At 36.9% G+C, this 14259-nt stretch overlaps 1 protein-coding gene across 1 annotated transcript in view; it reads right to left on the reverse strand.

Moving 5' to 3' along the window:
- The window catches only part of Myh4 (myosin heavy chain 4), a 25148-nt gene extending 15611 nt beyond the window's left edge, over window positions 1-9537 (reverse strand). The window contains exons 1-14 of the mRNA XM_004645167.3: window positions 9482-9537; window positions 9237-9285; window positions 6322-6562; window positions 6071-6214; window positions 5562-5718; window positions 4396-4423; window positions 4187-4301; window positions 3688-3780; window positions 3494-3557; window positions 3235-3333; window positions 3017-3120; window positions 1138-1276; window positions 328-446; window positions 74-223 (exon numbers count right to left, since the gene is read on the reverse strand). Coding sequence (XP_004645224.1) covers window positions 74-223; window positions 328-446; window positions 1138-1276; window positions 3017-3120; window positions 3235-3333; window positions 3494-3557; window positions 3688-3780; window positions 4187-4301; window positions 4396-4423; window positions 5562-5718; window positions 6071-6214; window positions 6322-6525 — 1416 coding nt within the window. The 5' untranslated portion in view covers window positions 6526-6562; window positions 9237-9285; window positions 9482-9537. The remainder of the gene's footprint in view (window positions 1-73; window positions 224-327; window positions 447-1137; window positions 1277-3016; window positions 3121-3234; window positions 3334-3493; window positions 3558-3687; window positions 3781-4186; window positions 4302-4395; window positions 4424-5561; window positions 5719-6070; window positions 6215-6321; window positions 6563-9236; window positions 9286-9481) is intronic.
- Between the last annotated feature and the right edge of the window lie 4722 nt (window positions 9538-14259).

A 14259-nucleotide genomic window follows, 5' to 3' on the forward strand; every position in this document is an offset into this window, starting at 1 on the left:
AAAAAAAAAAAGAGTAAATGCTGTAAGATTAATCAGATGATCAGTGATTTGTACTTGCTAATTTTCCACTCACATCGAAGATCTCAAAGCCAGCAATGTCCAAGACCCCAATGAAGTACTGCCTGGGCTGCTTGGTGTCCAGCTGCTGGTTGATGCGGGTGACCATCCACAGGAACATCTTCTCATAGACGGCTTTGGCCAGAGCACCCACTGAATTGTATACCTTTAGGAAGAGTAGTGGTTTATTTATTTTTTTAATAGGACGCCAGGTGGAATTCTTGAGTCTCCAGTGGTTCAAGTTCATCAGGGAGTTTAAATCTTGTTTACCTGCTGCACAGTCTGGCCTTTAGTGACATACTCATTGCCGACTTTGACCCTGGGGTAGCAGAGGGCTTTGAGCAGGTCAGCAGAGTTCAGACTCTGGAGATAGGCTGCCTTGTCAGCAACTGCATGAGCAAAGTGAGAAAGGTGAAACTAACTGTGGCTTATACAATTTAAGATATGAATGGTGATAAAGAAAAAAGTTTTGCTCAAATAGTAATATCTACAAATATTGCAAAACTTATTTATTTGCTAATATTGTTCAAAATTGTTACCATTGTTCACCCTAGTTTTAATCTTCTCATAAGATTAAAAATCTGATGATAAAGCAGAACTTAGAGAATCAGTGCTGTATGTAATTTTTTTGTTTTGATTTTTACTTATGTGTTTATTTTGGTTTTTGAAATACTGTCTTGCTTTGTAATTCAGGCAGGTCCTGAACTCATTGTGTAGTCCAGGTTGGCCTCAAACTTGCATTGATTCCCCTGCCTCAGTCTCCCAAGTGCTGGGATCACAGGCTGTGTGTAGTATTTAAAATATGGCAGAAGTAGACCAAAGATAACAGTAATTTTGTAAATTCTAATGTTTTAATGAAGCAGTGAATGCTGGCTTATAAAAATTCAAGGAACTGTGGAATAGACAGCCATCACCAATCTGCTCAGTTATGGAAGGCATCTGACAGAGTGTCATTTTTTTTTTTTTTTTTGTGCTACTTATGCCCTCCATGAAATAATCAAAAAAGTAAAACTACAGTCCCTGCTTCTGAAAACCTCAGTATTCTTTCGTTAAGTGAAAGATGACAGTAGGGAAGGATACCTTCAGTGCCATCTGGCTCGGCTTGCTCTTCCCTTTGCTTTTGCTTGAATTTCATGTTCCCATAGTGCATCACAGCCCCGGTAAGCTTGTAAATGGCCACCTTTTCATCAGCAGTGAAACCCAGGATGTCCACAGCACTCTGTCAAAAGAGAAGGATTTACTCACCTCCCAATTACTACCATGGTTGGCTTGCTCAGGACACAGGGATCTGCCTCACCACTTTTCCTCATTGTGCCTTGCCTTGTATTTGACTAACACTCTGCCAGCTTTGGGAAGCACTCACTTCCTTTACCTCTTTGATCCAAGTAACAATAGAAAGACATATATTAGTCTTTCTAGGTGAGTCATGTGGGCAGTGAGGCTCTCATATGACTGTCTACACTTACTCAACCAAGACTCAGAGCAAGACCATCACAACAGGACTTTTCTCATCCTCTATTTCAGCCTGCCTAGGCTCCTCAAGATGTGCTCTTAATTATATTTGCTTCTTGTGTCTAGTCTCCAGAACTTCCCCTTTGCCTCTTCTTCTGTTTCCTAGCGTAAAGCAATCATAGTCTGCCTTCCCACACTAATGGGCTTGAATGATTCAGTCAGAAAAAGAATATAATAGCAGTGGCTTCAAGTATTTTTCCGTTGCCCTCTCTACCAACTCACACAGCTCAGCTACTGGGATGCCCGTGAGTGAACTTCATCTGGTCGCTCAGTGCTCAGGAAAAAGGCAAATTTGTGAAAAGAACTTTCTTATTTCAGTGAAATAATTTTGGGATTTTTTTCTTTATCATATTTTTTCACTTCTTATTTACCCATCCTAAGCTTTGAAATGGCTTATAAGTAGGGCAGTCATCAAAGAAGCTAGGCGGTGTTTATGTACTACTCTTCCCTCCTAAGTCTTACTGCCTACCAGCTCACTGGGCTACCTGTTCACAGAACCTACAGGTTATTACAGAAACCCTGGAAGAAAGTTGCTACCTTTTTGAAACCTCTCAGACTAGTGTGTAGTTCTCATGTTCCTATCATTTTGGACATATGAATATTTTAATATGTTATAGTGAATAAAAGCTGGGATTTTTAGATAAAGGCACATAAATAGATTATAAACTTTTTAAAAGAGAAGCTATTTGTCTGAGCAACTGTCCATCCCATCTTGCAGTATTAGGATGTTAAAATTTAAAATGTTAAGAATAATAAAAGATCATTCAAAAATTCTAAATCAAATATGTAATATGTATATAGAATATGTAAAAATAATCCAAAAAACAGTAATCTTTCTAAAAAGGAAGTAGAGAAGAAAAGAACCTGTAGTTTCAAAAATAACGCTAAATAATAAAGTTTTTGGGGAAGGTTTATGAGTCCACAAAAGAGTTTTTGAGGTAGATGACCCAGTTTTTCTAACACTGCATAGGAAGGAGAGAGCTATATCATTAGCCCACATTCATTCAAAACAAAGTTTGTGCTTACATCTGAGTGTAAGGATCTGTGAGAATTTAATTTCCTGTTATTTAAGAATGTAAAAATACTACGGCTTTTTCTTAGATTCTTAGATGTAGGATATGACATAAAATAGAAAAGAAAGAGAAATACTGGCATATGGATAGTGACCAAAACTGATCAATAAGGTAAGACACAAGACTAAATTAGGTGAGGATACAAACAATAATTATGTAAGGAATATAAAAAACCCTAACATTTATTAAAAACCTGTAAGGCTTTTAATATACATGTGGGAGAAAGTTAAAATATGTTGTAATTTTTTCCAGGGCTCAGAAAGCCTAAAAGATAGTACTGACTATAGTCTTTCTGCAAATGCTTTTCACTCCAATAGGACCAGATGTTGTATACTGAAGAATGCTTTGCTTTATCCTGCTTTGCACATACTTACATCTGTGGCCATCAGCTCTTCCTGGTCATCAATGCTGGGCACAGTAATTTCACCTTGACTGACATAGGCAAAGTCATATGGGTTGGTGGTGATCAGAAGCATTTCTGTGCACATGGAAAAGAACAGGGTATGCAGTTACCTTGACCATCAAAACATTTCAGAGGGGCATCAATGGCTTATTTGCTTTTTTGGTGGAGATAAATCAAGATGCTTCTTACCAATAAGCTCTGGCTTTTTATTGGACATGATTTGATAAAATATGTGATAACTTCTTTCAGCCTTTAGCTGGAAAGTGACCCGGGACTTCTCCAGCAGATCTGAAAAGTCATATTAAGCACACTTAAACAAAAGAAAAGATTACTATGAAAAGTTAAGCATTTGAAAATTTCACATTACATAGATGAAAATAAGAATGTCCAATATGTACCCCCAAAGATAAAGATTCTGAATCACCACTATTTATCAATATCAACTTACATGTTTCAATATCTGCAGAAGCCAGCTTGCCTGTGGTACCAAAGTGGATCCTGATGAATTTACCCTTGGAAAGGCAAAGAAGGCTGATTAAAATACAGAAACTATTTTCATTAGCAATGGACCAAGTAAATGGGAAAGATACTGACACTACAGGTACACTGATTCTCACATGAGAAAGAAGACCAGAGACTTACAAAGCGAGAGGAGTTGTCATTCCTCACGGTCTTGGCGTTGCCAAAGGCCTCCAGTAGGGGGTTGGCACTGATGATTTGATCTTCTAGTGTCCCCTTCAGAGAAATAATAAAATAGATTAAGAAATTTCAGAAAACTAAACTGAATATATTAAAGTAACTGAATATATTAAAGTAACTCACTGACTTCTTTCCCTTTCACTTTGGGTGTTGGTAGCATTCTATAACTCTGTATAAGTCTTTATAAGATTTACTCAGTCCCTGGGGAGTGGGACACCCCAGGAGGTGGCCTTGATTTTCCTATATCTCAGACCCACTTTTTGCTTCTTATAAATGACTGTGAGAACTCTTGCCTGCTATACTTTACCTCATTTTTATGAGCTCTTCCAAGATTTACTTTCCAAATTCGGCCCTCCTATGTAATTGATTGCTATGGTTTAGAGTACCATTATCACATTTTAAAAAGCCTGCTCTTCCTTCCTCAGATGACTACCATACACACCTGCATTTTGCCACTGGGTGCTTCTTCCTTTTTCTTCTCCCCAGTAATTGCAATTGTTGCAAAGTACTGAATGACACGCTTCGTGTTCACAGTCTTCCCTGCACCAGATTCTCCACTGGCAAGACCAATCAGAATTAAAACAGAATGTAAAGCATATTAACCAGGACAACAACAAAACTTAACAGAAGAAAGTCATGAGATGTACATACGTAATCAGGATTGACTGGTTTTCACGATCTGTGAAAGAAAAATCAAAGATGATGCAAAATAACATAACAAACACACTTAGCACATACATAAACTGAGTATGTATGAACTCTAAATTGTCTTTTAAAATTCCCCACTCACAGAAAATAAGAACAATAGAAACAATGGTTTGGTTTTTGCAAGAAACTTTAAAAAAAATCAGGAAAAGTGTGCTAGTTGATTTGTGCATTACATTCCCAGTGCCACTCACATAAAAGAATAGGAGTGCATTGTTGCACCATTCTACTATGAGAATTATCAACAAAACACAGATAAATAACAGTTCCACGTCCCACTCAGTCATTTGTTTTGTAGTTCAAAGTTTTGTTATTAATGTCCAGTCAAGTTTCCTGTAGTGACTCTTGTTGCATAGGTCCTGCTTTACATTGGTCTTAACCATCCAGCAGAAAAGTATAAAAACAATGTATAAGAAGTAAAGCCATGGTGTTTTGTTGAGCTGTAGGAGACTCAGGTCAACAATTTCTGACATTGCCAGTGAAGCGGGAGACCCAATACTATTATGGACTACTGGACTCTTTTAGAATATTTTGCTGAGTTAACACATCTATAATATTCAAATAATGGAACTTAACAACAAAAAGGGATACAGATGAATGTCCATTTTGTATCTGTGTATTCAAAGTGTTTAGGATAGATATATAGTTACATTCTCTTAATGAATAGAGGGATTTGTTCTAATATAGTGTTTGTAAATAGGATATCATGTCCGGATCTTGTACAGCAATTAACCACTAGGAAGAATGTATGCAATGTGTTAATTATTGAATCTGTCCTACCAATTTGGTTTGAAACTGTCTCATTGCTATTTGTTTCTCAATAAAATTATGGAAAAAAAAGTTTCCTGTAGTGCTGTGATAACTTGTCACTGTAAACTTCCAAACCTAAAAGAATTAATGCTTAAATTTTATTATTTTTGAGCTGGAATTATCACAACTAACATGAATTTTAACATAGGAATCTAAGCAAATTTCTCTCTAATTTTAGAACAGAAGCATTCTATGTCCCCACTTTTATTATTACCATTCTCTGTTCTGTGTGCAGAACATTTTCTCAAAGTACACAAATATTTTACAATGCTTATAAAAATTCGAATTATAGACTTACTTACCAGTCAGCATGAACTGATAGGCGTTGTCAGAGATGGAGAAGATGTGGGGCGGGGCCTCCTGGCGCTTTTTGCCTCTGTAGGCAGCCACCACCTCAGGGTTGTACACCGGCAGCCACTTGTAGGGGTTGACGGTGACACAGAAGAGCCCTGAGTAGGTCTGTAGAAAAGCACAAGGTTACTCAGTCAGAAATCACTTCATTGTTCTACCTTGGCAATATTGTTCTAACTGGAGGGTGAAAGGACCTAAGATCTGTGTTAATTTCCATGAACCTTAAGTTTTATTCATCTTCCTCATCAGTCCTGCACAAAATCTGTCAGTTTTCTAACTATTTAGGTAAGTAGGTAGCTTTCGACACGTATATTTTTCAACCTATCAGAATTTATAGCACTAACCAAATAAATGTTGAGAAGTTTACAATAGCAAAAATCTGAAAATGAAGCCCTTAATTTGTTTCAGCAAAAGGAAGTTTATGGAGCTGGTGAAATACAGCGCTACAGGGAAGACTCACGTAGATCATCCAGGCTGCGTAACGCTCTTTGAGGTTGTACAGCACTGCAGGCTCATGCAGGTGGGTCATCATGGCCATGTCCTCAATCTTGTCATATTTGGGAGGGTTCATGGAAAAGACTTGGTCATCCTTAACCGTGACAGTCTGTTAAAAAGAAAAAGAAGGATTCAGTAGGTACCAATTAAGTAGTAAGAACAGATCAATTATGTGGCCCTTGCACTGCATGACCTCCCCCCCCTTCTTTTACTTACAGCTCCACCTTCGGTCTTGGCTGTCACCTTCCCTCCTTCCCTGCTCTGCACTGTTGCTTTCACATAGGACTCTTTTGCATCCACCACAAAGACAGATGACTTGGCATCAAAAGGCTTGTTCTGAGCTTCAATACGCTCCTTTTCAGACTTTCGGAGGTAAGGAGCAGCCTCCCCGAAAACAGCCATCTCCGCATCAGTACTCATGGCTGCAGGCTATGGATGGCACCTGGGCTAGGTGCACCTAGGGGTAGAAGCCAGATGACAGTTGAGGGTTGGGTGGAGAATTGTCCTGCTGGCTTCATTGATCATGCTTGTTTCTGTCTGTAGGGATCACACCTGTGTGTGGTGTCAAGGTGCTGAAAGATAATTCTTGGATTTGAAAGCAGTGTATTAGTAGCTTCACTGCTGTGACACCTCCAGCCTCCATTCTTTCCTCTTCATAGTTGGGAAATGTGGAGGGACTGATGCCACTCACACAGCAACAATTATTATGCTCCGAGTATATTCAGAGTCTTTGCTTCTACTTGCTTTTTCCCTTTTCCCTGTCCTAAACCTGCCTCATTTCTTTTTCTTTTACATTTTGGTGATGTACAGAAACAGAAAATAATTATTCGATGGCTTTATAATCTAAATCTATTTTTTGAAACAAATATCTAAGAATATTTCCCTAAATTATTAAAATTGGATGCGGAAAACATTAAATTTGGATGTGAAAAGATTCATAGATTCTTTCAGGATATGAGTTTATATTGAAAACACTTCATAAGCACAAATAAATTCTTAGTTACTGATGTGTATCTGCTAAGTAAAGGGTAAATTAAGTACAATGAAAGCCAAAAAATCCAAAATGATTTTGTCCTAAGTAAAAATTTAGTTTCTTTTATTTTTTTACATTGTTGAAACTCAGCAGTATTTTCTAAATAAAAATAAGGTTAAATTATTCTTGGAGAAAAAACAGCATCTGAAGTTTTAACAAAGTTTCACAATAATTTCAGATCTTCAGTGCATATTTCTCTGAGTTTTCTTGGACTCTAGCATACTACCTTTTTATCTGATTCTTAATATTTTTGGTTCATATACCTGCATTTGTTTCTGTTCCCTTTCTTTTTAGAAACATGAATCTTCTAAATAGCTCTTCTGAAATTGATAGCCAGTATAAAGTTTCAGGCCAAAATGAAGTTAGTTTTTTTCCCACTGACAAGTTAGTTATAAGCAAATAAAATAGGTCCTTTGGCTCTGATCATAGTGAAAGAAGTCAACTTCTGTGATGAGAAAAATGAGATGGTTTGTAGATAGCAGTGTCCCGAGGCAAGCATGGTGTTCCATGCCTGTAATCCCTGCACTCTGGGAGGCTGGCGCAGGAGGTCATAAGTTCAAGCCTAACCTGTGTAACTTAGCAAGACTGAGAAAATAAAAAGGGATGAGGATGTATCTTAGTGTGAAGGTTCCATGTTCAGTGCCCATTACTGGAAGGAAAAAACCCATAGTGTCTTGATTGTCAACAGCAATGACAGTGACAATACTAGCCTCAACTTTCTGTAGACTTTCCAGAAAGGATCTTGGTTTTTCATCATAGTAAACTTCCTCTAAACTTAAAATGCTGGATATGGAATTTGCCAAATATTGTAGCTTAAAATCAATTTTTAAAAAAAGTCTCTTGGTGATACAGTAAAATTTAGGTAATTTTTCAAGGGACAGATAATGGAACATTAACATTAGGACGTTTTCTTCAAAAGAGAAATGTTATCTTACTGTATTACAATTTTTTGTTTTTATGTGAAGCAGTGTTGAATTAACAAATATAAGACAACAATATGCAATGTATTAATTATTGAAACTGTCCTACTAATTGGTTTTGAAACTCTCATTGCTATTTGTTTCTAAATAAAATTAATAAAAAATGAATTAACAAATATACTACCACCTAGTAATTACTGTAATGCAATATGTTTGTGAAAATACAGAATAGATATTCCTCTAATGTCTTAGATCAGTTTTATCCCACCTTGTGGGTCATAAATCTTAACAGAGCCTCATATTTGTTGCAGAGGGTCTGAATTCACCCACATAGTTACAATTGCTTCATGTTTGAACAAGTAACATTTCCAAATAATAATGTTTTCTTTTTTATGAATGAATATAAGGACTATATTATATATAAACTTATTTAATCATAAATGCATAGTGGATCTCTCTCTCTCTCTCTCTCTCTCTCTCTCTCTCTGTCTGTCTGTCTGTCTGTCTGTCTGTCTGTCTGTCTTTCTGTTCTTGAGGGTGAACCTTTAAGTGCTTTGATTCCATGGAATGGTGTGCAAAGCCAGTGACTTAGATTACAGATAGAAAAAACTGGAAGGACTTTAGCAGTCACCTAGAATCTAGCCTCCTCATTTTACTGATGAAGACACAAAATCTCTGAAAGGTGAAGGGTCATTCACTGTCACACAGGTGGTAAGAGCCAGTGATGAGACATGAGCTGTGTTCTCCTAGATCCAGGTCCAGTGTTAACTCTACTGCAACATACTATATTTGAAAATACATAGAAGCTAACTTGTGTGACTCAGATGAGTAGGTTGAGGGAAAAGCCTACATTGGCAGCTAGAAATTTTGGCTTCCAGATCAACACATTATTGATGTTACCACATGGTCTTTTTTTACTGGTTTTACTGGAGTAGTAAGTCAGTTAATGTGATGGTTATATTCTTTTTGAAGTTGTAACAACATGTGAAAGAGAAGCTTCATTAAATTTTTGTTTGGTTAAGTGGCTTGAAAAGTTGAATCTTAAATCCCTTTTAAAGAACAGCTGTTCTTTTTATCCTATACCAAATGCTAACTGGGAAATTAAATGGTAGCTCATTAAGATGTAGCAATGTAGAGATAGCCTTGTTCTTTAGAGGGTAATAATAAATTCCTCTTACCTCTTAGATTATCAGATGAAGAAGGTGGCAGGCTCAAAGCAGACAACTACTGTTGAAAGAAAAAACAGAAAATGCAGGATTTTTTCCCATTTAATCACAAAATACTAGTAATTATAGGGTATATAATGTCATCCTTTGGAATGTTGAAAAGAAAACTAAAATTTGGGAAATAATCATCTCCCTTACATGATTAATCAGTATCATTGGGAATGTAAATTAGCTAAATGTTCTTCCACTGTACATACCTTTAAGGATTTTGAGGAAGGACAGGACAGAGGCATCTGGACTCTACTTTTATAGAGACCATTCTGCAAACACAGCAGCCATCTCAGCTGTCCTAGCTGGGCACTTACTTGGCAAAATCTTTTTTGGCATTCTCTTTGCACAATATTCACTGACTGTGGCTGTGAATGGCTATAATTAGAAATATTTCTTGTCACCTATAAATAATTTGACAGAGGATGATCTAGGGTTCTTTATAGGCATTTGATAGGGGATGAGGATTCAGGGCTTCTGAGGCTGTTTCTCCAGCGTGGCTGTTGCATCATTCATCACAGAATTCAAAGCCAGGTTCCCATTTACTCTCCTCTTATAAAGTTAGTTAGACAGAACCGGCCCAGCATGAAGAGGTTAGGACTAATTGATTTATTAGTGCTTTAAGCCATTAGGAGCATGGAATGAATTTTAGAGCTACCAGTAGAAATCGAAGCAGTGAGTGATAGATATTAAGATGGAAGTTTTCTAGCTAAGGCCTAGATTTTAACAGGACTGCTGATAGATTCTTTTAAAGTTTGAAAGTCTGAATCATGAAGGAGAAAGTGAATTTTAAGACTAGGCAGTATTGATGAAACAGTGAGGGATGCCTAAGGGATTTTAAGTAGATAGCAACACTTCTGTTCTTTTCTGGAGGAATTGCCATGGATGTCTCCAGCTTGTATGTTTTCACTGAGGGGACAACAGGATGCTGTGTGATGTTCCATGCATGTTTTACTGCGTAATGGAGGGAGACCCAAACATGCATTCCTAGGCCATGGGCAAATTCTCATGACTAGCTGTAGTTATAATGAGGTAGGTATAATACATTTTTATTCAAGCTGGGAGGAAAGATATGCCACACACAAAACTTTCCCTGTGAACTAACAAGATGGGTGGGCTATCACAAGCCCATAATACTCATAGATTGTGTTCAGTAGTTTTGTCATATACACAGTTATTATAGAAATTAACAGGAAATAGACGTACTCTAAGTGTATCCCTAAGGTCTGGCGTGATATTTTCAAATATCATCTGCTGGATTAAACTACTGATTAATGAGATCACTGTTTTTATAATCTTGTTGACTTAGAATTTCTCTTTAGCACATTGGCAGATTGAGTTTTTTATGCTTTAAAATTTTTCTTTTGATGTAATGCTATAAAATTAGTGTTGTCAATCCCCCCCCCCTTGTTTAAATCCTCAGGGAAATGACTCATAGATGTTTAGCAACTTACTCCAAGTGTTAAGTGCTAAATCAGAAAGAAACTTGTTCTGATTTTTCTTCAACTTTTAGAATCCATTTAGCTTATTTCTTTTGGAACATGATATCTGAATTACAAATGTAATAACTGTTTAGTAAGCATATTCACTACATTTGGAACTGAAAGATAAAGGCAGAAAATGCATGAGGACTTTGATCAGTTATAGGTAGATTGATCTTTTAGATCTTAAAAGCTCTGTAGACAATAACATTCTACTGGCCACTAGCATAGACCACGAGGAGTAGATTAGAGAACCTATGCAGCTTTGATAGGGAGAGAGGCACAATATTGAATTAGGGAAGAGTTAGTTTTCTTAGACATACTTCTCTAAGTGTTGTCTAACTAGAAAAATCCAGGAAGTGAACACTAAACCTTGTATTTGTGTGCTTCTCTATGCTTAGATGGGGAAGCATGGCTTCAGGCTTAATTAGGAGAGCTGTTTTGGATGCTGTGTTTCAAGAATCTGAACAAAAGCTTTTGTTCTGTATTTTACCAGTACTCTCCTTATATATGTATTAGGAGGAATTACAGGTTCCTGAAATCCTGTACTTCTTTTTCTGTTAAAAAAATATAAATCTAATAGTAATCTAATTCTACTTTCACCTTATAGTGTTATATAAATTAAATTATTTCTTCCATATAGATGTATTATAGAGTATTACATATATATGAGCTTATACATAATGTCATTTAATTTGTTTAATTCATATATAGTATATGTAAAATGTTTAGGACATCGTCACCAGGGGGCGCTGAAGCAACTAATTCTTAATGACAGATGAAGGTCACAATGGCAGGTTGACACTTCAAATACACTGAGAGAGGATAAGTGGTAGTAAAGAACTGAACATAGGTAGTTGTCAGGAAATGTCCAGTAAATAAGATTATTTTTGTTGCTGTTATTACTTTTCATATATAAATTATGATAAAAAAGATAAAGCTGAGACTTAAGCTAGAAATACTAATATCAGCTTCTGTGATACTCGGCATAGCCGCGTATCAATAAAAGCCCCTGGAATTCAGCAAGTCAAATTGGTGTTTGCTTTCTTTTAAAAATCTCCAAGACTTTTTTTTTTTTTCTGTATTTTAGGGAAGGGTCTACAGGGTGTTCAGGGTCTCACTACTAGATGGGACTCATAGTGATCTGCCTGTTTGCAGCCTTCCAACAGCTGAGATTACAGGTGTGCGCCACCATGCCCAGTCTCAATTGCTGTCTCAGTGCACCGCGGGGGGTAGGGCTGGCACAGCAGGCTCAGAGATTGAACCCCTAACCCCTGTGCCTGCCTGTAGGTGCTTTAATCCACTGAGCTATTTGGCTGGCTCTTCTCCAAGACTTTAAAGGTCCATCACTCTAAAAAGCAGTTATAGAATGTTTTTTATGTCAACTGTTTATTACACTTTACATAGTTTTTGCTTGATCATGTACTTTGATCATCATTTATTCAAAGCATCAGCTACTGTTCTAGCCCAGGGGATACCTCAGAAATTAGCATAGCCCATGTCTCAGGGCAGTTTTAGTCAACATGGGTAGATACACCTAAGTAAATAAGTAAACATGCAATATATCAAGGAGTTAGGTAAGTGCTGAACAATAAAGTAGAGTTAGAGGGAAGGGGAACATATAACTCACAAAGGTGGATGATCTGGGTTGGCTTCTGTATTAATATGTGAGCAAAAGTATGAAAGATGTAAAGGAGATGTAGAGAGCTAGGACAAGAAAATCCCAGACAGATGGAACACAGTGAAAAGGTTCTGAGATAGGAGTAAACCTGAAGTGGTGAGTTTGTGACAGTGTGGATGAACTTGAAGGACATCATGTTAAGTGAGATAAAACAGACACAGAAAGACAAATACTACATAGCCTCATTTGTTTATAAGTGTGATCTAAAAATTTTAATTCATAGAAGCAGAGAATTAAATGGTGATTTCCAGGTGGAAAACTTGGGGCCCTATAGGAGTTGGAGAGGAAATTGAGGTATTTGTCAAAAGTTATAAAATGCAGTTACAAATGATAAATTCAAGATATCCATTGTAGGGGCTGGGGAGATAGCTCAGTAGAATAAGTGCTTGCCTGGCAAGTGCAAGGGTCTGAGTTCAATCCCTGGTTCTGCCAAAAAAAAGAAAAAAAGATACCCATTGTAATACATAATGAATATAGTTAAATTAATAATACCTTGTTGTAGGTGCCAAAATTCTAAGATAGTAAATGTTGAGTGTTTTTATCACAAAAATGACAACTATGTGAGATAATGTATGTATTGATTAGCTTGTTTTAGTTATTTCACAATGTATTTTCAAACATGTTTCATCACATGATATATGTAAATACACAATTAAAAAAAGAGCAAGGAAGCTTATAACAGAAAAAAATGGGCAAAGAGGAGCATGCCAGAAGATGAACTGGAGAGGGCCAGATAATATAGCACCTTTTGGGACAAAGTAGTGACTTTGGCTTTTCATCTGAGTGAGACAGAGAGCTGGTGAGAATTGTAAGAAGAGGCATAATGTAATCTGCCTGATGATTTAAAAGAAATCACTCTGGTTGTCATATTGGGTCTATACTGTAGGCAGCATGTGTAGACTCAGTGTAGGTAGGTGGGCCAAGGGTAGGTAGGTAGTGCAACAATACAGATAGAATACAGTGATGACCTGTGCTGTGTTGTGGTTCCTACAACTGCATAACTAACTACCTCAAACATAGTGCCTTAAAACAACCATATTTTTATGCACATGGATTTTGAGGGTTAGGAATTTGGAATTTGAAAATGAAGCAGATATGTATGTTCTACAATATCTGGGCCTCTGAGAATACAAAACTTGGGGATGATTCAATACTTAGGGGCAAATGCTTCATCTCAAAGTAAGGTTAGAGTAAAAAAATTGTTTATTGAGGAAGATAGGTAATAAATGAAGCACTACTTAGAGACAAGGAGTCAAGAGGGGAGAGATTAAGTACATTGTTAAAAGAAGGGTAAGAGCAAGCATATTTACATTAATTTAAGGGGCTAATTGAGACAAATTGATGATACAAGAGATGGAGGGTATAATGGGCAAAATTGTGGGAAACAAGGCAAGAAGAGTTATGATTCTGAGTTCAGATAGTCTCTGATGAGAATAGTATGCCATGTATTAGGAAAGAAAACAAAATGAAAGCAAGATTGAAGTTAGTTTGGTAAAATTGATGGCAAGAAAGTGTGTGCTCCTATTTGCTTGCTTCTCTTTTTAAAGATAAGGTCACTGGCAGAGACTGAGAGCAGAGGAGAAGATGTAATGAGTACAGGAAGAAAAGATGTAAAAATGTTCATTTTGGAGAGTGAAGGTGTCAAACACTTGCCCAGAACATTAAATTATAAGCATAAAATTAAAGTGAGACCAGTTTGGCAAAGCTGTGTGTTTTTCTCCACCAACTTCTATTGCCTGGGTGTGGCCACAGTAAAGGTGAGTAGTTGGGTTAAAACAACATAAGATTTTTATGGGGAGCTGAGACTATGAAAGGACATGACAAA

Source organism: Octodon degus, unplaced genomic scaffold, assembly GCF_000260255.1.
Source record: "Octodon degus isolate 3935 unplaced genomic scaffold, OctDeg1.0 scaffold00219, whole genome shotgun sequence".
NCBI lineage: Eukaryota > Metazoa > Chordata > Mammalia > Rodentia > Octodontidae > Octodon > Octodon degus.